Here is a 23,865-nt window from a genome sequence, read left to right as displayed (position 1 = left end):
TCGTTGGACGTGTGGGCCCACGTGGCAGAGTAATAATGTTGGTTCAACAACCATGTTTTTGGCATTATGCTCAAAACTCAAAAGGTTCAAAGAGTAATTGCCATTATTTATTCAGCAAAAGCCTAAAGAAACTCTCTGGATGAAAGGGAGTAACGTGGAGCATGAAACACCATCCTTTACCTAATTCTCCGGAAATTACCAATTTATGTAGTCTTTTTTTTATATAAAAAAAAAAAACAAAGAATTGACAGTCTCAATTCTTAGGAAGACAGAACTGGTTTAAGAAAAAGTTTTGATTAAAAAAATCATGAATTTATAATTTTGATATGAATATATTAAAAAAATATAAAAATAATAAATTTTAAAAAATATTATATAAAAAACTAACAAAATAGATATTTTATTCATGATAAATATTCATGAGTAAAGTTTTATAAAAAAAAATAGATATATTAAGTTGATCTAATTTGAACATGATCTTCATGATTCCATCCAAAAATACTCCAAATTAAAAATCTCAATAAGTCCCAATGAACATCTTTAGCATCAAAATAATAATAGAGATTTTTTTAATTAGCATTTTTTAATTATTATTTGTATTTCACTCGTTTTCATTTTTATATAATTTTTAAACTAAAAAAATGTAATTTTAAATAAAGAAAAAATAAGATTTGTGGGACTTTATTTTTTCTGTATTATTTATTGAGTTTTCGTATCTTTATATTTGTAGTTCAAAGTTTATTTTTAATTCTCTATCTTCTTATTTTTAACTCATTGTTTTACTAACCATTATTTTTTAAAAAAGTTTAACATAGATGTCTGAACTAATTTGCGTGCATCTCGACTAATCCTATGGGTCATAAATTAACGACCACGTAAGTCTCCAGTAGCCATCATATGAGCAACCACAGGGTTTGAACTTGAAATCATAGATAAAACAAATATTTTAGTCCTAAAACAAACCTTTTAGTTCTAAACTTTTACTATTAGATGACCACCTAGATATTTATTTTAGTAATCCTTATTTAATCTTCACTGTAGGTAGCTTTTAAAAAGGGAGTAAAGCTACTTTTAATCACTCATTTGACATGAAACATACATGAATACTTACTATAGTCCTCATATATATATATATATATATATATATATATATATATATATTCTATTGGTTTATTTTATTCCTTAAAAGATCAGTCATCTTTATAGTGTGTTGAAAATAATTTTAAAATTTTTTAAAGTTATTTTTATATAAAATTGATTTTTAAATTTTTTTAATCAATATATTTTAAATAAAAAATAATTTAAAAATTAAAGAAATTTTTAAGTGTTAAAACTTCCTAGTCAAAGCGTGAAATGCACACCTTTGCTGATGCGGAATTCTTTTTTTGTAATAATATAAAGTGTCATGTCACATCATGTGGTCAAGTCAAGCGATCTTTTTGTACAATTTCATGTTTCTGTGACATGTGAAAATAATTTTACTACTTCAAAAGTAATTATCATTTCATACTCTATTCACTTAAGCCAAAACACACACACACACATATTATTTTCATTTTTCTAATTCACTTAAAGAATATCTATTTTCATAAAATTCTCAATTGATAAATATTTTAATTTATATTGATAAAATATAAAATGATTATTATTTTTAAACTGATAGAGATATTTAAAAAAACACAAGCGTGTTATCTCCGATTCTCTAGGTCTTTAAAAATTCAATTTTATTTTTCTAAAAATTAATTTTTTTATGTTTTGAATTATTTTGATGCGTTGATCAAAAAAGTAATAAAAAAATAAAAAAATTATTTTTTATGCATTTCACGATGAAAAACACTTTAAAAAACAACCGCAATCACACTCCTAAACAAGTACGCAGTTTGGTACAAGATTTTAAGATATAACACATGATAAAAAGAAAAATAGTATACTTTACTCAACCATGAATGAGCAGTTTTATTAATAAATTGCTAATAGGAATAACAATGGTCTTAAACAATTACTGCTAATAATAATGGTTCTTCAACCATGATAATTGTTTAAAATAAATTTTTATTTTTTTATTAGTGCTTAATTTTATAAATTTTTATTTTTATTATATAATCAAATAAAAAACATTTATAAAAAAGTTTATTAAACTTAATAGAGTCCATGACCAGACATATAAAGGGACCGAAGTCGATCTAATATGTTATTATTTTAATATTTCTAAAAAATTATCATTTTAAAGTTTTTTTTTAAATAAAATCATGTTTTTATCGATCATTAGGATTATATTTGGATCTATGAAATTAGTTGATTTAAATGGAGTATACTTTCATGTAATGTAATTGAAAACTTGATTTATATAAAGAGTTACAGCCAAGAAATTTTAAATTTAATTCATTTAATTGAATTTAATAATATAGTTAAAAAAATTCTTTATAATGTTAAATTTTTTTAAATTAAAAAAATAATTATTCCATGTACTGTTTCTTGTTTTAAAATTGTAGAACAACCATAGTACGGATCAGAGAGAAGAAAAGTTAAAACAAAACAATAATTTCCCAACAACCATTGTATCAATATCGCACACAAGTCTAATAATAATAATAATAATAATAATAATAATAATAGAAACAATTGCTCAACAACCATCGTTTGTCAGATTCGATTTATGTCAAAAAAAGAATAAAAAAATCAATTTAAATTACAGCATGATGACATGTAACTTTGCTATGCAAAGTGACACTACACAGGTACATTTCTTTCTACTATAAGTAACACATCACCCTAACACTCTTGTCACTGAAGATCCACATTACCACCACAAGCACCAACAAATGGACAATCCTCCTCCGCCAGCGATTACTTATACCGCCGCTGGTCTTGCCACCGTAGTGCTAATCCTCCTCTCTCGCCGCCTTTTCGGCCGTAAACTAAAACTTCCACCAGGCCCAAAACCATGGCCTATAATCGGAAACTTCAACCTTATAGGTCCACTTCCCCACCGCTCCCTTCACGAACTTGCCAAGAAATATGGACCCATTATGCAGATCAAATTTGGGTCAATCCCCGTGGTTGTAGGCTCTTCCGCTGAAGTGGCTGAAGCCATCCTCAAAACCCATGACATTAGCCTTGCTGATCGGCCCAAAATCGCTGCAGGTAAATACACCACCTATAATTACTCAGACATTACATGGTCACAGTATGGGCCTTATTGGAGCCACCTGCGCAAGTTTTGCAACATGGAAATTTTTAGTCCAAAACGCCTTGATTTTTACCAGCATGTGCGTGTAGAGGAGCTGCATTCCCTGCTAAAAAGTCTTTACAAGACGAGTGGAACTCCTTTCAAAACGAGAGAGAAGTTCTCAGACTTGAGTCTTAGTGTGATTAGTCGGTTGGTGTTAGGGAGAAACTACACACTTGAATCGGAAAAAGGGAAGGGAGTGTATACACCACATGAGTTTAAGAAAATCTTAGATGAGTTGTTTGTGCTTAATGGGGTGTTGGAAATAGGGGATTGGATCCCTTGGCTCTCTTACTTCGATTTGCAAGGGAACATCAAGAAAATGAAGGCTGTGGCCAAAAAGGTTGACAGGTTTATAGAGCATGAACTGGAGGAACACGATGCTAGGAGAAATGGGGTTAAGAACTATGTGGCTAAGGATATGATGGATATCCTCTTACAACTTTCCGATGATCCTAGTCTTGATGTCGAATTCGGAAGAACCGGAGTGAAGGCCCTCACGCTGGTATGTTTTATGGACAACTCTTCTTTTATTATTTGAAGCAGCTTAAATATTTCTCATCCTTCCCCCCCCCCCCCCCCCCTAACAACCACAAGCTTGTTTTTTTGTGGATATATAAATGGACTTTCTATTGCCTGATTGCACGCAGTGGTGGACAAAAAAGAAAAAGAAAACTCGTGTGCCTGTAGGGCACCATGTCCATCTCTTGACTTATTTCCTGTGCCTGTAGAGTATGTTTTTTCTTGTGTTTAAAAAATATTTTTTAAATTATTTTTTGTACAGTATAGTTTATTTTTCTTAACTATTTTATAGCTCTTCACGTTTTCAATTTGTGCCATCAGAGCATATTCAATACACGTGAATATTCATTCCATTCCAACGAAATTAATCGGGCTAGTTCTCATAGTAAATTCTATGTTTACATCAGGACTTGATTGCGGGCGGAACTGAGAGCACTGCAGTGACAGCAGAATGGGCGCTGGCCGAGCTTTTGAAGAAGCCAGAGATTTTTGAGAAGGCAACAGAAGAGCTAGATAGAGTAATCGGAAGAGAGAGATGGGTAGAAGAAAAAGACATCGTTGACTTACCTTATGTTACTGCAATCATGAAGGAGACCATGCGTCTACACAATGTGTCGCCATTACTGGTCCCAAGAGTTGCCCGTGAAGACGTTCAAATTTCTGGCTATGATATTCCAAAAGGCACTGTTGTGATGGTGAATGTGTGGACCATTGGGAGGGATCCTAAGATATGGGACAACCCTAATGAATTTTGTCCGGAGAGATTTCTCGGTGAGGAGATTGAAGTTGAAGGTCAAAATTTTAAGCTAATGCCCTTCGGAGCTGGCAAGAGGATTTGCGTAGGGTACCCTCTTGGGTTAAAGATAATTCAATCGAGTGTGGCAAATCTCTTGCATGGATTTAATTGGAAATTGCCTAAAGGCATGAAGAAAGAGGACTTGGATATGGAAGAAATCTTCGCACTTTCTACTCCCAAGAAGAACCCGCTTGTCGCTGTTGCTGAGCCTCGACTTCCGCCGCATCTCTACTCCGTGTAAATGGAATATTATTAGCTTGTTTCAGCCTTTCTCTCTCGAAATAATACTAGTATTGTCTTGTGTTGCTCTCCTCCATAGCTTGCTTGTGACTTCACCTGTGCATCTCCATTACAGGGAGAGATTACAGTGGGTACTTGGTGCCTCTGACGGGTTAAGTTATTGGACCCCAGCCCAAATTGATAAAAGGGCATCATGCCCTGTGTAAATAACACCGTCAAAACTAGGACTTTTTTACTGGATTGCTTTCGAAAACTGTCTCCAGCAGCACCGTCATGGTTGTTCTTTTGCGCATAGTTTTTAAACCCGGTTGGTTGGTCAGCCAGATTTAAGGCTTGATTTTAAGTTTTGATGGGGTTATTGGATCATTTAAGTTAATTTTTTTTAAATTAAAATAATATTGTTTTAGTAAAAGAAAAAAACATAAGTCAATAGGTTGCAACCGGGTTTTTGACTGGGTCGTCGGGTCACCTCAGGTTTTGCCTTTTTTATTTTTTCTTAAACTCAGCTTGGTTCCAGCCTTGGGTTGACTCGCCGAGCCGGCCGAGTTTTAAAATTATGGTTTTGAGAGTGTTTCGAGGGTTGCGTGAAGTGTAGTGAGAATTATTTTTTAAAGTATTTTTTATTTGAAAATATATTAAAATAATATTTTTTTATCTTAAAAAAATTATTTTAAATATTAATATATCAAAATAATATTAAAACATTAAAAAAATTAATTTGAAATAAAAAATTATTAAAAAATTTAATTTTTTAAAAAATTAGTTTTAAAATACAAAAACCCAGCTGCTCTTTTTTGATTGATTATTCTTGTATGAAGATGTTGCTGCGATAATGCTTAATATAGAACTGATTAGAGAGAGAATTAGTAAGAGGAGAGAATTGTATTTACCATGTGGGTATTCGAGAGAAGTACAAGATAGATGACAACATACAAAGAAGCAACAAGAAACCAAATTTCATAGCATTTACTAGACATCTTTACTAGAACCATTAAAATAAAAATAAAAAAATAAAAAATAAAAACATCTTTACTGGACAATGTGGACAAGAACATTGTTTTTATCATCTTATCTTCTTCATAAAAAATTGCTAATGGTTAAAGGTAAATATTGTCTTTGCCATAGGACAATTAAGGCATCTTCAAATTGATAGGGATAAATTGGACAATAGAGGTATTTTCTTAATGCACGGTGAAAAAACATTAATACCATTTATGATAAGGAGTTGTTTTATGCCATGTAGGGTTATATTTATATTTTCATATGAAAAGGGTGCAATAAAATAATAACTTCGCACTTATAAACAAAAATAATTTAACTTGGAATGAGGGGATTGTTGGTCTTTTCTGTTTGATTAGCGGAATAAAAATACACTTACCATTGGAGTTTAATTTTGTATACCTTGGGAATGAAGGTATTTTTGTAATTGTACATTCCATTCTTTTGTTATTATTTAGTAAAGTTGAGGGTGAGTTGATCTCTTAAAAAAATCATATATATATATATATATATATATATATATATATATATATATATATATATAATTGTTGAGGCATGCTACGGACACATCAGTGGCTTTGCTGTCTTTGGGCTGCACTAAGGCTGATTTAAGATGTCAACAACGCCTTTCCAGGATAGTGGTCGATTCATCTCGGCTTTTTCTTCCTGTTAAGACGACATGTGCAATGAAATTCTCTTCGATTTGGCTTTGATAAACATTTTTTTTTCTCTTTTTTTCTCTCTTTACCTTGATGTTTGTGTTACCCTGTATTTTTTTTTAATAATCTCCTTCTCTTGCCTTTTGATTTGTTTCCTAGTCTTTTGATTAATCTTTATTTTATTTAAAATAATTAATGGAATTGGATTTTTGTTTCAATTTCATCTTTATTTTTTTTTTTTTTATCTGTCAAATTTTATCCCCATTCTTTTTATTGATATTTATGTAATCTAAGTCTTTTATATTTAATCCCTGATCTTTCAGTTAATATTTGTCTAATTCTAAATAACTTATGAAATTAAAATTTTGTTTTAATTTCATTCTCAATCGATTTTTTTTTCATTTGTCAAATTTTGTGCTTATTTTTTAATTTCTATTTATGTAGTATGAGATCATTCATAGAATTGATTTTTTTTCTTGCAATTTCACCCTCCACCATTTTTTTATCAGATTTTATCGTAATTCTTTTTATTATTGTTTGTTTTTGCTTTGCCAGATTTTTTATGTTGATATTTTTTTTCTCAATTTTGTCTTTCAATATTAAATTGGTTTTAATTTGAGCTTCTTGGTTAAGTCCGTGTCAAAGATTCCATGGGTTGTGGGTTTTGAAAGTTAACCCAGCTTTAGGAGGTTCATCTAAGATAACTTTGTTTTTTTTAATCATTTGAAGCTATTTTTATTTCAATTTTATCCTTTGATATTTATTTAATCGGACATTGAGCTTCTTTGTTTTTTACTTTCTACATCCTTTGTTTTGTCCTTTGGTTTTATATATCTAATTGAGTTATCTTGAATCTTTTTATTTGTTGTTCTTTATTAAGTTGATTTATTCAAAATGAATTTTATTCTTGAGTTAAATAGAATTTATTGATTGAACATAGACATATTCTCATTTTATTCATTTTATACAATGAATTTTATCCTTTGTATTTTTTTTCTTCTCCTTACATGTATGTTATAGTTGACTCTCTTTTTTATAGCTAATTGTTGCAAGATTTGTTTTTTACATTTTGTCTGTGATTTAGATAAGATTATTAAATTACATGATTTTATTAGATACAATTAAGTTAATGAATTAGATATCAGGTTTTTCTTACTTCTTTAAGAACATTGTCATAACTTGAGCATTCATTTTTAACATTCAAAAAAACTTTAAACCAGCTCGTAGCATAGCACGAGTCACTGATCTAGTTAAAAATGAGAGTTAAGGTGAATTTATTTTTCACCTAAACACATATCACTATTCACCACAAGAATGTAATTATTATATTTCCCTTCCAAAAACCAATTAATGAGCTAGTTATAGGGGCAATGCAATCTTTTCTCCAACATGAATTAGTCATTACCAAACTGATTAGAGACATTCTGGTCTTTTTAACTTTTAGAGGTACAATAAAATGACCAACTTACTCTTAAAAGAAAATTTAATTTAACTTGAGACTAGGGTTTTTTTTTGTTTTTTTTAAGTATGGTGAAATGATTAAATTACTTTTAATAAAAAATTTCTTTAACTTGCTTTCAGAAGCTTTTCTGCATTTTCATGTTGGTTTTTTTTTAGTTCTTATCAAGTTGACTTACAGGCAATTTAGTCTTTTAATAAATACAAAATATTAATTAAAAAAATTGGTTGGTGCGTGTTGAGTTCATTCGCATTTTTTGAATGACGCATGTGACATCACCCGGTGTCCAAACACTAGCTTCTATGACGGTGTTTGAATCATCTTGGCAGCTCTTTTTTTCATAGGTGGCACGTGTGCCAACAGTTCCCCCAATCTGGCACTAATGATCTCTCTCTCTCTCTCTCTCTCTCTCTCTCTCTCTCTCTCTCTCTTATCCTTAATTTCCACGTCTAACCCTCTCAATTTTAAAAGTAACATTTCAATTTGTTTTCTTTTTAGATCTGGCCCCTCTTTTTTTAATTACTATTTGTTTATTTGAAATAATTTATAAAATTATTTTTTTCAATCTCGTCCTCAGATTTTTCAATCTATCAGATTTGATTCTCGTTCTTTTTATCATTATTTATTTTGTTTTAAATTCTTTTCTTAATTGATCTTTTTTTCAATTTCATCCCTTAACATTTGATTAAATTTTATTTTTATGTCAAATTTATTTCTTATTCTTTTGGTTGTTATTTGTTTTGTTTTAGATCCTTTTTTATTGAAACTTTTGTTTTCAATTTCATCCCTTGATTTTTTGTTAATCGGGAATTTGGTTCATAATTTTTTTGAGTTTGCCTTCTTTGAGGTAATCTGAACCTCAGGACCCGAGTCATGAGTTTAAAAGGTTAGCCCGAGTTGACTTAATTCTTTTTTAGGTCTTCTTTTACAATTGATTTTTTTTTCAATTTCATCATTCAATATTGGGATTAAGCTTCATTAATTTTTCTCTTTCCTTTCTTTAGAATTATCCTGTTCTCATGTGCTAAGTCACGAGTGTAGTGGGTTAACCCAGGTTAACTTTGACTAATTTTTATTTTGTTTTGTTTATATGTTGTTGACTATTTTTTATAATATTATTAAATTAGTCAAGTTTATTTGATTAAATCAAGTCAATGATCCGACTATTGGATTCTCATGCTTCTTTAAAAATGTTATTATCACATGAATATTTTTTTATAGTAAAAGAGTTTGTTCCGACCTTCAACGTAGCTTATACCCGATGTGAAATCCTATTCTGTGTAAAGATATTCCATCAACTCGGAAAAAAAAATTATAGATAAAATTGAAATGATTGTAACGATAGCTTGATGAGAAGACAAGTTCAATATCATCGAAATGTTAGCATTTAGAGAGTTAAGAACTCTATTAATCATATTAAAAGTGATATATGACAATGGCAATAGAAAAGGAAGGGGAAATGTTGGTGAGAGAATCAAGAGAGATAAATAAAAATGGCAAAGGTTATTGTAAAGAAATCAAGGGGGGAGACTTGGATTCCTTTGACGTAGGGGCTTTTATATAAATCATGCAGAATAATAAATTCAAGCGAATCGCTCCTCTCTCTTTTCCAGTGCAATTAATTCACAGATTCCCTTTTCAAACACATTAAGATTCTTTCTTTTTTTTTTAATCAATCACACACTTCACACCCTACTAGATACTAAAATCGAGAAAAAAAATTGAATTATAATAAAAAAAAATTAAAAAGAGTGAGAGAGAGAGAGAGAGAGAGAGAGGAAAACATGTGGCGATGGAACACATATCGCTTCACCTGGCATGACCTCAGAGCAGTCACACATGGCCCTGGCAATAACAAATCCCATGTCATGTGACAAAAACATCGGTTGATGGAATAAAAATTAAAAAAAAAAGAGAGAGAAAATAACTCTACTTATCCTGATATCTTATGAATTATGCATCTAAATTAATTAAAATTATGCAAAGATGACAATGTTCATCTAGAAAATAACTCCCTCTCTCTCTCTCTCTCTCGTGCTCACACCTCCATCGTTTTGTACCGCTCAACTCATGCCTTTCTAGCATTGGCTGTTCATCCTTCCATCTTTCAATAATTTTAAAATATATAATTTTGAAAATCGTTCAAATAATTAATTCAAACAATGAAGAGTTGAAAACCATGCAAATAATTATATTCAACATTGAAGATAATCACATTGAACACTGTGCAAACTGGCTTTAAATCACATTGAATACTGTGCAAACTGAACAACTGCAGATTTGGCATCATCCTCAAAAAAAGAAAAGCTACAGGACGTCTTTTGTCCATAATTTTTTTTTTTATAAGTTTAACGTTGATGGTTAAGCAGTTTATATGTATTTTAATTAATTTTATAGGTCTTGAAATTAATAACTATATAAGTTTTTAGTGACTATCATATAAGCAATTACAAAATTTAAACCTGAAGTCAAAAAAAAATAAATTTTTTAGTTCCAATCTTTTATTATTGGTCACTGGTTTTTTTCTCTAGATTCTTGATATATAATATATGGACATGCCGAAGCACATACATATTTAATTCAATATATTAATTTGTTTTCTGAATCTAATTACCAACGCCTTCAATATCTATGTCGAAAAAAAGATATTTATTTTGCCGAGGTGAAAGTTCTGAGTTCCGATGATGGTGGTGGTAAATTTGTCGATCAAGGGTTATATATAGGCTTTTTTTTAAGATCATGGTATTAATTATCCATGAGATAATATTTATACAAAAAAAAATATGTTACAATATCATATATCTTTAATAATATATTTACAATATTTATATTATGTTTTATAATATAAAATACATAACTGTGATACCATGATATTATATTTTAAACCGACCATATTCTAAACTACAATTATAATTAGAAGAAAAAAACGAGTTTGTTTTGAAGGAAAAACATCATATCACATCTCTCACTCACTCACTCACTCACACACACACACACACACACACACACATAACTATATAAATAATTGAAAGTATTTTTTCAAATATAATAAAAGTTATAAAGCCTCAAAAATATTTTTACGTAAATCAGTATATTTTTTTAATCTATAAAACTACAAATTAAAACTTTTCAAATGTATGTATAGTATTTTGTTCTTCAATTATATATATATAGGGCTTTTAAAAAAAATATAAGAAAGTTTTGATAATTATCCCCAAAAAACGGATTGTCTTGTCAATGGGCATTATTCATATTTTGTAGTGTGGTTATATTTTAGATAGTTTGACTTATTGTTTTAAAAAGTAATCTGGTATTATTATTCACGTCATTTTAAAAATAATTTTCAAGAATTGACAGAATTAAGTATTGTATCCTGTTCTCATAATGCAGCCTTGTGTTTTCGGTTTGGTTCGGTCTCCGAATCAGCTTTCCACGCTTCGTGAACTCCTTTCCATCAAAAAGTTGGGCAGGCCATTATTTATATTTGTTAAAGATTCCGTTAATTTTTGTGCTTATTTTTTTAAAAAATTAATTTTTTTATATTTTTAATTGTTTTAAGATGCTGATGTTAAAAATAAATTCTATAAATTATTACAATATATTTTAAAATAAAAAAAATACTTTGATCCAATACCAAACTCCTTCAAATAAACTCTTTTTTTTTGCTAAAGATAGATTTGTTTTATGTTGTGCCTCAATTATATAATTATATATGTTAATGTGTTATTTTTTTATTAATTATATTAGTATATATGTTAATGTGATATTTATATGAAAACAATTATATTAATATATGTCTTGGTTTTTTATCCAAGTTGATCCGATTAATCCACTAAACTTATAACCTGATTACTTTACCAGATTAACAACTATAACAAAGAACTCAATGCAACAAGGGACGGAGTTGGAACCTCCAACTCTTTAGTCCATTTTACAGAGCAAGTGTGAACATAGACTCGGAGGAGTGGTTGAAATGACTAGTGTTCGGAAAGAAAATGAACGGAAAATGACTGATGTTCGGAAAGAAAATGAACGGAACTTTCCCCAACAACCATATATTGTTAAAAATCAAAATACTCACTTTCATGTCACGCCTCACACTGCTTTCCTCACTTCCACGAAAGATACTCTCAATCGGAGATTATTCAGCCATCGGCCGCCTGCGTTGAATCAAGTCGATTTCAAAACATTCTCTTATTCTAAAGTTAATAGCAAATGCTCGAGTCTTCTTCCCTTTTTGAGAGAAGCTTCATTTTCTACGCTTTTGTTTACTTTTCAAAGATCAATATTTAGATTTTAGTAATCAACTTAATAGAGATATTCAAGTAGTATATATAATCATCAAGAATATTAATAACTTCAATAGGCTGGTCTGATGATTAATAAAGATAATTTATTTTCTTATTTTTTTATTTAAATTTTAGAGTTAACATCTTAAATTATTATTGATCGGTGAGGGAAGGTGCCGGATTTCGATATCAAGGTCCATCGGCTAGGCCAAACAATAAAATGGAAAGAAAAAGACGGCAAATTTCCCAAAAAGCATCTACTTGTCAAGCTAGTACGACTGACTTGCAGTTAAATTAAGGATCCACCATCCTCTCATGTAAATTGTAATGGTAAGAATCAATAAGATTTTTATTTTTATTTTTATTTGTTTTAAATTGTTTTTTTATGACTTTGGATAGATTTGATATAGTAATGTTAAAAATAAATTTTAAAAAATAAAAAATATATATTATATAAATATATTTTTAAATAAAAAATAACTGTGACTGCAATTACAAGCAAAGCAAAGCTGGGTAGCCATGCATGTAAGAAGTTTCAAAGGAAACTTTAAGCCATGTTTATTTTAAAAATTAGAAACAGTTTTTATTTTTTATTTATTCTAAAAGGATTTCTTGATGGAAAATAAAGAGATTTTTTTATTAAATATAATTTTAAATTAAAAAAAAGGATTATTTTGGTTTACATTGAGAATAATAAAAAGAAAATGGGCATTGATCCACAAAAATTAACTGTCGAAATGCCTCCGTAACGAAGTTTGTGGGGTCAACAGTTGCTTGAAAATGGGCCCACATGATTTTCTACCATTCGCTTACCAACTCTAAGCTTGTCGTACTGGGCAATAGGGACAGCAGCAGTGCCAACTAACCAGTCAACGAGAAAAAACTCAGAATCTCAGAAGACACATGCTCTGCTTTTCTCTGCTATAAATAACTGTAACCCCCTGCTACTAGTATCACCGCCAAATCTTCCTTTACATCCACCACAAGCAAGCCCCAAACAAGCAAAATGGAGACTTGGGTGTCCTATGCCTTTGCATGGCTCGCCACTGTATCCCTTATCCTTCTAGCCAGCCGTCTCCGCCGCCGCAAACTCAACCTTCCACCTGGCCCAAAACCCTGGCCCATAATTGGAAACCTCAATCTCATAGGCGAACTCCCGCACCGTTCCCTCCATGCCCTCTCCCAAAAATATGGCCCCATTATGCAAGTCCAGTTTGGATCATTCCCAGTTGTTGTTGGCTCTTCCGTTGAAATGGCAAAAACCATCCTCAAAACCCATGATGTTATCTTCTCTGGCCGCCCCAAAACAGCTGCAGGCAAATACACCACCTATAATTACTCAGATATTACATGGTCTCCGTATGGACCTTATTGGCGTCAAGCGCGTAAAATGTGCTTAATGGAACTTTTTAGTGCTAAGCGCCTTGAGTCATACGAGTACATTCGTGTAGAGGAGTTGAAAGCACTCCTTAAAACTCTTCACAAATCAAGTGGCAGGCCTATTAATCTAAAAGATCACCTTACAGATGTGAGTCTTAATGTAATTAGCCGCATGGTGTTAGGAAAAAAGTACACTGTTAAGAGTTCTGAAAATGAGAAGGAGATAGTGACACCAGAGGAGTTCAAGGAAATGCTTGATGAGTTGTTCTTGCTTAATGGGGTGTTGGATATCGGGGACTCAATCCCTTGGATTGCTTTCTTGGATTTGCAAGGGTACATTAAGAGAATGAAGGTTTTGTCCAAGAAGTTTGACAAGTTTATGGAGCATGTGTTGGATGAGCACGAAAGTAGGAGAAAGACAGAAGACACGAATTGGGAGCCCAAGGATATGGTCGACATCCTTTTGCAGCTTGCTTCTGATCCTAATCTTGAGGTCAAGCTTGAAAGACATGGTGTCAAGGCATTTTCACAGGTACAGCGTTTATTTTCTAAACTGTTGGTCTTTAATTACGTTGATTGACCCTACAATGCTTAGGTTAGTACAACGAAGAGGGAAAAATGCCTCGCTTGCACTAGTATATCTATCTATCTATCTTTGGTCACTTTCTTGATGATAACGATGGACCACAGCAATTTTAACAACCATTAACAATATAAAATTCATTAATTCTCAGGACTTGATTGCTGGTGGAACTGAGAGCTCTGCTGTGACCGTGGAATGGGCAATCTCAGAAATCTTGAGAAAGCCAGAGGTTTTTGAGAAAGCATCCGAAGAGCTAGATAGGGTAATTGGAAGAGAAAGATGGGTGGAAGAGAAAGACATGGTTAATTTGCCATATATATATGCCATTGCCAAGGAGGTTATGCGTTTGCACCCTGTGGCACCAATGTTAGTCCCTAGAGAAGCACGAGAGGATATCAACGTTAATGGTTACGACATTAAAAAAGGCTCTCGTGTCCTTGTTAATGTATGGACCATAGGAAGAGATCCCAAGGTCTGGGACAAGCCTGATGAATTTTGCCCTGAGAGATTCATTGGTAATTCTATTGATGTTAGAGGTCACGATTATGAGCTACTGCCATTTGGAGCTGGAAGGAGGATGTGTCCTGGATATCCTTTAGGACTAAAGGTGATTCAAGCAACTTTGTCAAATCTTCTTCATGGATTTAAGTGGAGATTACCTGATGGCGTGAGGAAGGAGGAGTTGAGCATGGAGGAAATCTTTGGGCTCTCCACACCGAAGAAATACCCCCTTGTTGCAGTCGCCGAGCCTCGTCTTCCAGCTCATGTTTACCCCAAGTAACTTGTTTCTAGGATATCCACTTCAAATAATTGATGCTGGGGTTTCAATAATTTCTTTTTGTAATGCTGTGATCATAGTACTGTGCTAGCTTTGGTGGCACTTTTATGGTGAAAGGTGTATTTCCGTTGCTTATAATATTAATACACAATACTTTAATTTCCTCCTCTTACTTTCATTTCGAAGGCTAGAAATGGATTTGTGTTTGATGGGAGATAGATTTTGCCACCAGGAACTGTACATCACATGAGGAAACAGAGCAGGCAGAAAGGTAGACACAGAGAAGCCCCAAGAATATGCCTAAAATTTGTTTGACAACGCACGGAGCCAGGTGCAGTTGGGAGATAAACTCCGATCGATAAACCCCTTTCGTTTTTTCGTTTCAAAATCATTTTTAGAAAGAATTGAAAATTCAATTTGATCTCGAAGAGCATAGCTGAGAGACACACTACCATAAACATAAACATAAACAAATCGAGCAGTCAAAAGAGAGAGTGATCGAGTAAGAATTCAAGCGACAAGCAAGTCGAAGAATGCATGTGGAAATCTCGAGGAAGAATCAAACAAGGAGAGACATATAATAACATGGACTCAACAGGAGTTTTAGCATATATCTGATTGATTTATTGGAGTGCAGGAGGTAGGCTGGTATACTTCAGCAGCAGATTAGCCAACATGGGGCTGAAAAGTGAGATAGCCATACACTATAAACAGTAATCCTCTTTTTTTCTTTTAAGTACTCTTCATCGGTTCTAATTAAACTGAGAGGTTTTAATTGTGTGTTAATGCAGCTGGCCATCATTTCTTCTAAATTCAAGGATAAACAAACACCACAGGACAGCGAAGAAGAAGGCTAGGGTGTTATTAACAATTAAAAAAGAGAATAGTTTTGTAGAGAACTTGATGATTACGATTAAATTGTTTATATGATGATCACAAGCTATGAAATAATTAAGTTTTAATTGCATTGTATTAAAATTAAAAACATAAGCACCGTATTAAAATCACAAATATAGAAATATTGTTTTTTCTTTCGTATCTATGGCTAATGGTACGAGGTACAGAGTTCATATGTTTTTTTTTTTGTCTAAAAGCTGTCAAAACCCAAAAGTATTAATCACACTAAATAAGAGTACTCTCAATCTTCTTGTTTAAGAGATTTATTTTAGTCTCTGTATTTTTTTAAGATTTAACTTTAGTCCTTATATTTTACATTTATTCACACTTTGCTTTTCAATTATAAGTTTTCGGTTCTTGCAATTTCCTTTAAAAAATAAATATAGGAGAAAACGGTTCCACATTTATCCAATAATTTGTTCTTATATATTTAATTACATCTAATCAATCCTTGAAATTCTTTGCGTCTCTAATGTATAATTTAGGTCTTCAAAATTAATGGAAATACATCACGTGACTTGCATTTAATAAAATTTAGATTTTTTTATATCCAGAATTACTCTCGTTAAAAGATTTAGAGTAAGATTTGAGATTCTAATTAGGTTTCAATAAATTGAGATTTAATAAGTTGTACATGTGCAAGTTTTGAGAAAAAACAAAACAATTCTTGCAATTTTAATTTTTTTTAATGATGAGTATTTTGGATTTATAGAATATAAACTTGATGATGTGCAAATCATGTGATGTAGATTTTAAAAATAGATTAAATGCAATAAAATATATAAAGATAGACTTGAGACCACATCTATAATACTAGGAATCTTGTAGTCATTTTTCCTAAATCGAGGTTGTCTTCGTAATGAGATATTTAAGATAATAATTTAACCTATACTCGGTAGATGCTAATCTAATCTAATCTAAATATATAAATATTTTTTAGATTGTTATCTTAGTTTTGATAGGTAATGAGTAAGATATGATGTTTTAAAATCCATTTAAAATTTCCCTAAACCTAATTTGAAATATATATTTGTATAACATTTAGGTTTTTTTTATATACAATATGATTCAAACACACCATTTAATGGGGCATTACTTCTTATTTATTTATTTATTTTTAATAATTTGAGGTGTTGGATCAGTTTATGTATATCATAATTATTTTCTAAATTCATTAAACACCCCGTAAAGTTAATAGACCGGTAAGATAACAGGGGATAAAAGCATGCACATAAAAAATTAAATTTGAATGAAAAAAAAGAAACAAATCCCTATCATGACCTGTTGCCATTGCCTCGTATTTTACTCCCACTTGTTGGTTTCTCGTTTTCTTAAAAGATAGTAATACATGGTATATTTATCCAGACCTGGGCATCTACGACAAGAATTGTTAGGTGAAGAAATGGTTGGTATTTGGAAATTGGTTTATTTATGCATAAAAATCCGAGCCCTAATGTTCATGATCATCCTATTTATTAATTATAAATTGAATCAATTTTCAAGAACAATGTCGTCGATTCCCTTTTAGCGTTGTGTTCACATGAGTAGCCTTCGCCACTTAACGACAAGAAAGTGTTTGGTATACCAAATGTGCCAATTACGTAGAGCCAAGGTATATATATATATATATATATATATATATATATATATATATATATTAAAGGCACGCACCTACATTAATATGATACATTGAGAAAATTTTCATGATTTTTATGTGCATTTATGCCAAAGCTTGGACCCAAAAAAGGAAGTAAACTTCTTTAACTATTTACGAAAAGTTGTGTTAGTGTAATGAGAAAGAAATTAGAAATTCTCTACTTCTTTAACGTGGAACTGAGAGAATAATTTATTCATGAAAATTTAAATGTGATAGTCCATATTCAAGATTTGATATTGGCGGAAATATTGTCAATATTCAATGTTCTTGTTTATTTATTTTTATTTTGTTTCAAGGAAGAAATAATGGTGTGTAATTTAGTAAATCAATACTTTTTTTTTTTTGGATTCAAGCAAACTTCACCTTCCGGAAAGCGTACTTTGTAAGTTCAGGTGAGCGAGTAAAACCGCGACTGTCCCAGACTCTTACAAGAGGTGCACGCCCTGACTTGAACTCAAGATCTGCTGTGCAGATCTCAAACTCTTTGTAACCACACTACGTTTCTTAGGAACTAGTAAATCAATACGTTAACACGCCTTTTACAAGTTGTTTGAAATTAATATTTTATTGTAATTGAATTCAATTATAGTATTTCATTTGAATTTAATTCATAAATAACCTAAACTTACATGTTTGAATTTGATAAAATTTAATTAATTTTGTGTTTTATATTACTCTTATTATCTTCATCTTATTTCTTCAAATGTTTCTAAAAAAATAGATGGATGAGTTTCTAAAAAATATTAATCTTTAGTTTTGTTTTTCATTTTAGAATCGTAAACGAGATGATTAACTCTAATTTATTTTTATAGTATTTTTAGAAATTAAATTTTATTTAAAATTTAATTCTTAACACTAAAAAATAAGTTAAAAAATAAAATTTCCTCACAAATTTTTAATTAAATCCAATTAGAAAATTCCAAACATATTATTAGTTTTGAGATGGGTGTCTTGGAAAATTCTTGCTAGCGATGAAATAGGTTGGGGCAGATCTCTTTTAAGTTGAAGCTAAAGATGACTTGATTGTTTACACATGACTGTGCTTTCATCCTTATTGAATTTTTCCATTCAATGATTTTATTTATTAATTTTAAAGATAAACTTTATTAGATATTAATTTTAAAATTTAAACTGTTTAAAAAGTGAAAATCCATGGATCCAACTTCTTGTCAATCGTTTAATCCATATGGGAGAATTTAAGATTGGGCTCACAGTATAGCCCTTGATATGTGGGCCTTTAGCCTTTTTCAGCAAAATCTGCTCTTTCAAGAAGTTTAATTGGCGAAGAGAATCTGAGCTCAGATCGGCCCAAGGCTTGTATTACAGCCCAGCACTTCCATCACTGGACTTCTAGATCACTTTTCTCTCTTTCTTCAACCTCCTCCTTCCATTGAACAACAAACGCCACCACACTCACCGTCATCATCGAGCAAGCATTAAATTTAACGGTGGCTCTGTGTCACCATTATCGTCCATCATGGAGTTTCTCTTATTAAGCTCTTTTCACCGATAATTAACATGGCTCAAAAATGACACAAAATAAGATATGCTCATGTAGTAAGCGATAATAAAGTTTTCCTAGGAAAAATGTTCAAGAACAGATAATAGAAAATATTGCCTAGATAAATTGCAAAATTAACCTAATAATTAATGATGGTGAAGAATTTAAAGGATCGTGAGAGTGTGATCATAAATTAATAAAAACAAACAAGATCATAAAAGGCAGCCTCTTGATTAGGATATGTATTGTTATAACCCAGTTTTTTTATTCCTCTCAAATATCGAGAGAGAGAGAGAGAGAAATTAAAAAAAAAGTGAAAAAAATATTTCAAAAAATATATATAAATAAACACAATAAAAAAAATATGAACTTCAATCAATAAAGAAATACATAAAAGAAAAATGAAAAAAATACAAACTAAAAAAAAAAAAAATACAATTAGAAATGAAATTGAGAGAAAAGAGTTGAAATTAGATAAGTAATTGAAAATTGGAAAGATAAAGATTGAATTGGAAAAGATGTCGATATTAAGCGACTATTTTAATGTAATTAGGGATGAAATTGAATGAAATAAAAAGAAATGGGTTGAAATTGGCCAAAAATGAAGGAAATAAAGATCCAAGGACTAAAATAGAAAAGCAACAAACCTGGAGGACTTATTTTTTAAAAAAAGTTCCCTCTTATTTCAAAACACAACAAATAAATAAAAAAAATAAATCTAAATGAACTAAAACTCGTAACTATTAAGAAATAAATTCAAAATCTAACTAAAAATACAATAGTTGCATAGATTGACTTGTGAATTATACACATAATTTAGCTCTAGAAGATTATTATTCTAATAGCCCACAGGAGAGTTTTCTTCTCTTTTATTTGTTAATATGATGGGAATAGATTTATTCAGCCTCAATCTTTTTTTTTTCTAGCCTATTATTTTTATATTTTAAATGATTTTTTTTAAAATTATATATTTTATTTTTATATTGTTTTAATGTTAAAAATAAATTTTAGAAAATAAAAAAATATTGTTTTAATATATTTTTAAATAAAAAATATTTTAAAAAAGAAACAAAATGAAGAAAAATAAACTGGCGTCATTGCATGAGGTGGCGAAAGGACAGGAACAGATGTAGAACGTACAAAACACAAGAAATAAGACAGCACCCATCCATCTGTCACTAACACCACGTGGCCCATGTCTCCGTAAAAGGAAAGAGGAGTAAATTACAGGCACAACCCTCCATGAAATTTGGTTTTCAACATTAATGGATCGTAATTTCCAAATTGAGACGAATCATAAAGAATTATCAGTTATCACCACGTGGCCCCTGTCTCCATAGAAGAATTTGGTTTTCTTCTTCTTCTTTCTCTTTCTTGAAACTGTGGCATCCTATTTTAGCAATTTTCTTAAAATATTGTTATTTACAACGCGATTTTTTTAAAAAACCACGATTCTCACGCAGCTTTTACAAGAGCTTTTTCCAAACCACGTATGAAAGGAAAAGGTGCCCAACGTGATTTCATTGCAGGGCAGACAGGATGGCAGTTCAATTGTTTGCTTTGTTAAGAAAAAAGAAAAAAGTAGCTTTGATCAATGTTGTTAATTCCGTTTCGGTAAGTGTTTTGTTTTTTTAATTGGAACGAAATGTTTCAGTTTCGGAGTGTCTCGGCGTGCCGTTTCGGGGTTGTACTGTTTATATATATATATATATATATATATATATATATATTCAACAAACATAATTCAAATTCAAGATAAATTAATTATAAATTATGCAATACAAACACAATGCCAAACAAATATAATTTCAAAATTTAAAATATTTCTAAATAGTCAAGAATAAATAGATCTTTAACTTAAAGTAATTCAACTTAAACAAAATATCAAAATATTATGAAAGTAAAATGTTTTAACACAAATATTTTAAATATAAAGTTAGGTCAATGTTATTAAGGCTAATGAAATCTAAAGCATCCCTTGTTTTGCTCAAATTCCTACAAAGTATAAACATGAAAAAAACAACATGAATATAAACCATATATATTAGTGATAAATCTAATTTTAAAAAATTAATATCATTGTTAATGAAAATAGTAATAATAATTTTCAATGTTATTATTAATATCATTGTTATAAAAAATAGTAATAAAAAATAGCTTTTTATAATTGGGTGGTTTAATTAATTAAATTGAATAAGGTTCAATTTGATTCAATGGCTTTTCAAGAGCGGAACAGAACATGTGGAATGGAACCGGAACGTTTCGGGCGGAATTTAGCCGAAAAATCCGGAACGGACCAAGATTTAAAATAAGATGAAATTTATTCTGTTTTTTGAATTGATATGGAATGTTTCGGCCATTCCGGACAGAACGGAACGGAATTGACAACTTTAACTTCGATAGAGGAAGCCGCTTAGATACTGTTCATGGTGTCAAATCAACTGTCTGTTTGCCACGTGACGCATGATTGCCTAATTTCAATTATTACACGAGCTTGATTCGCTGAAAAGAGAAGAATTACATGGACATAATCACAGATAACCGTCGTGCAGCGGCCCCTGCCTGTATTTCTGCGTGTCGTTTTAAAAAAGTGTATTTAAAAAAAAATTAATTCTTTTTATTTTTTTATTTTAAATTAATATTTTTTGATATTTTTAAATTATTTTAATATACTAATATTAAAAATAATTTTTAAAAAATAAAAAAAATATTATTTTAATACATTTTCAAAAAAAAATAAAAAATCTCGTACACCCACGTAATCATGCTGAGTTATTTTTTCTTTTATACGCTGCCAGTTAGTGAAGAATAAGAGTCCTCTTCCAGCAAAATGACAATGTTACTAGCAATAAGAAAACGCTACAGGCATGACATTGGATAGAAAAGGCTAGCTATTTCACTCCACGGGTCAATTATTTTTTATATATAAAAATTATATATACAAGTGTTTCTAATACTTATTTATGTGTAAAAAATTCTAAATATAAATTAAAAAAATTTATGCATACATGTAATCAAATAAATAAAAAATAATATGTGTAAGAAATTGAGAAATAAAGTCATTAACAATAAATAAAGACTAAAATAAAAAAATCGATAAACATATTTAGATCAAGATATCTGATCTTACAACACGAGCTTTTTAAAACAAAATGCATACAAATTAGCTAAAAAATAATTGTCATTTAAAAGAGATTATATGAACAAAATAAAAAGAGAAGAGGTACTAATTTAAATATAAATAAAAAATATTATTTTTTTATAAAAAAATATATAAAAAAAATTAGATAAAAGAAAAATGAAAAGGTCAAGTATTGTTAGGCCTCACAGTCAAGGTCAAGGTCAACCCGCTTGGCTATTTAGGCAGTGTTAGGGATTGTGATGAGGGTTATTTTTCAAAATGCTTTTCACTTTTTTAATTTTCAAAATGCTTTGAAATGTATAATAATAATAATTTTATTATTATTATTTTAAATTTATTTTTGATATCAGCACATCAAGAAAATTAAAAAAACATTAAAAAGTTATTTGAAGCAAAAAGAAATTTTTTTTTTTTCAAAAGCACGATTGAACTGCAAAAACAAACATTGCCTTAGTAAGGGTCCGCGCACTTGGGCCTGTAATTTTTTTTTATTATAGATGGCGTGGAAGACATGTCGTTTATCATATTTTTTCTTTAAAAAAATTAAATCAGACGACACGTTGTTTTATTTTGCCCAAATTCCGACCACTAAAGTGGTTAGAAAATCAGGGTAAAAGGTTTTTTGACCCAAAAACATATTTTTTCAACACAAACACCTATAAAACACTGTAAAAACTTTGTTAAACAAATCAATGGCCTCAAAAAACCAAAATCAACTTGAATAAAAAAAAAATTGAGCTCAAAAATGTTTTTTTTAATGCATTTTAAAGGTAAAAAAACCTAAGTTGAACTCCCCTTATTATATAAAACCATTTGACATAAAGATCGATCTTTTTGGTGGATAAAATCAGTGTTAATGCTATTTTTCTTTTTTTATTGTCGAAAATCAATAACTTTCTTTCTCCTCTCTCAAACCAGAAACTAACAAAAAAAAATGAAGTTTTGGACCAAAATTGATTTTTGCCGAAACTTTAAAAAGAGAGAGGCTATATATGTTCATGTGCATTATCCTTATTTGAAGTGCATTAATTAGCTTGATTTTAAGGCAGTAAGCTATAGCTTCTGCTAGTGATTGAGGCATGTTTTTTATGTCTATTTGCATTTGGTTTCCTCGGATTATGGCTGGCAATTGTTTGAACATATGCATATTGCATACCACTAGCAACATAGTTTTCAAATATTATATATTTTCCTTCGTCTTTTGCGTTTAGTTGGTTGTTTGAATGAAGTTGTGGACTATGTATGTATGGAGCATTGAATCACTTACAGCCGGATTGCAAAACGTGGTGGAAACCAGGCCAAATAACCGGTGTCGCTTTTGTCAAAAGATGAGGCACCATCATTGCTGAGGAAGCTCAACTGCGTTCACTTGAGTTATGGCTGCTGCTACAACTTGAATCATTTTCTATCTGCGGAAACCACGTATTCTAACAGATGTGCAGTTGTTTACAGAACGATTTTCTGCTTGAATATTTTCCTCTTACATTTCTGGCTGCAAATTTGCTGTAATTTTTAATGTTAGAAAATACTCTACTGATGTAGCAGTAGCTCCAGTTATTTTGAATGACTCTTGTGTTTTTCTACATGATAAATGAGACAGTGGAATTCTAATCTGATCTTTCAAACATTATATCAATCCTATATATAATGTTTGAAAGATCAAATTAGAATATGAATACAAGGTTTTGTCAAAATCCGAAATTTAGAACTGTCTGCTGGCAAGGCAATTCGAGT

General features: G+C 30.5%; 2 protein-coding genes across 2 annotated transcripts; both read left to right on the top strand.

The window, feature by feature from the left end:
• The first annotated feature begins 2,773 nt into the window (after nt 1-2,773).
• Nucleotides 2,774-4,852, top strand: LOC133690547 (trimethyltridecatetraene synthase-like). The gene is made up of 2 exons (XM_062110777.1): nt 2,774-3,734; nt 4,159-4,852. The coding sequence occupies exons 1-2, from the start codon at nt 2,823-2,825 to the stop codon at nt 4,786-4,788; spliced, it is 1,542 nt and encodes a 513-aa protein (XP_061966761.1). The 5' UTR covers nt 2,774-2,822; the 3' UTR covers nt 4,789-4,852.
• Nucleotides 4,853-13,128: 8,276 nt separating this feature from the next.
• Nucleotides 13,129-15,106, top strand: LOC133676455 (trimethyltridecatetraene synthase-like). The gene is made up of 2 exons (XM_062098100.1): nt 13,129-14,105; nt 14,308-15,106. Exons 1-2 carry the CDS (start codon nt 13,200-13,202, stop codon nt 14,935-14,937), a joined length of 1,536 nt encoding a protein of 511 aa, XP_061954084.1. The 5' UTR covers nt 13,129-13,199; the 3' UTR covers nt 14,938-15,106.
• Nucleotides 15,107-23,865: the final 8,759 nt, after the last annotated feature.

This window comes from Populus nigra, chromosome 1 (assembly GCF_951802175.1).
Source record: "Populus nigra chromosome 1, ddPopNigr1.1, whole genome shotgun sequence".
Classification (NCBI taxonomy): Eukaryota; Viridiplantae; Streptophyta; class Magnoliopsida; order Malpighiales; family Salicaceae; genus Populus; species Populus nigra.
Note: the sequence above shows the minus strand (reverse complement) of the source record. Positions and strands in the feature narration are given on the sequence as shown.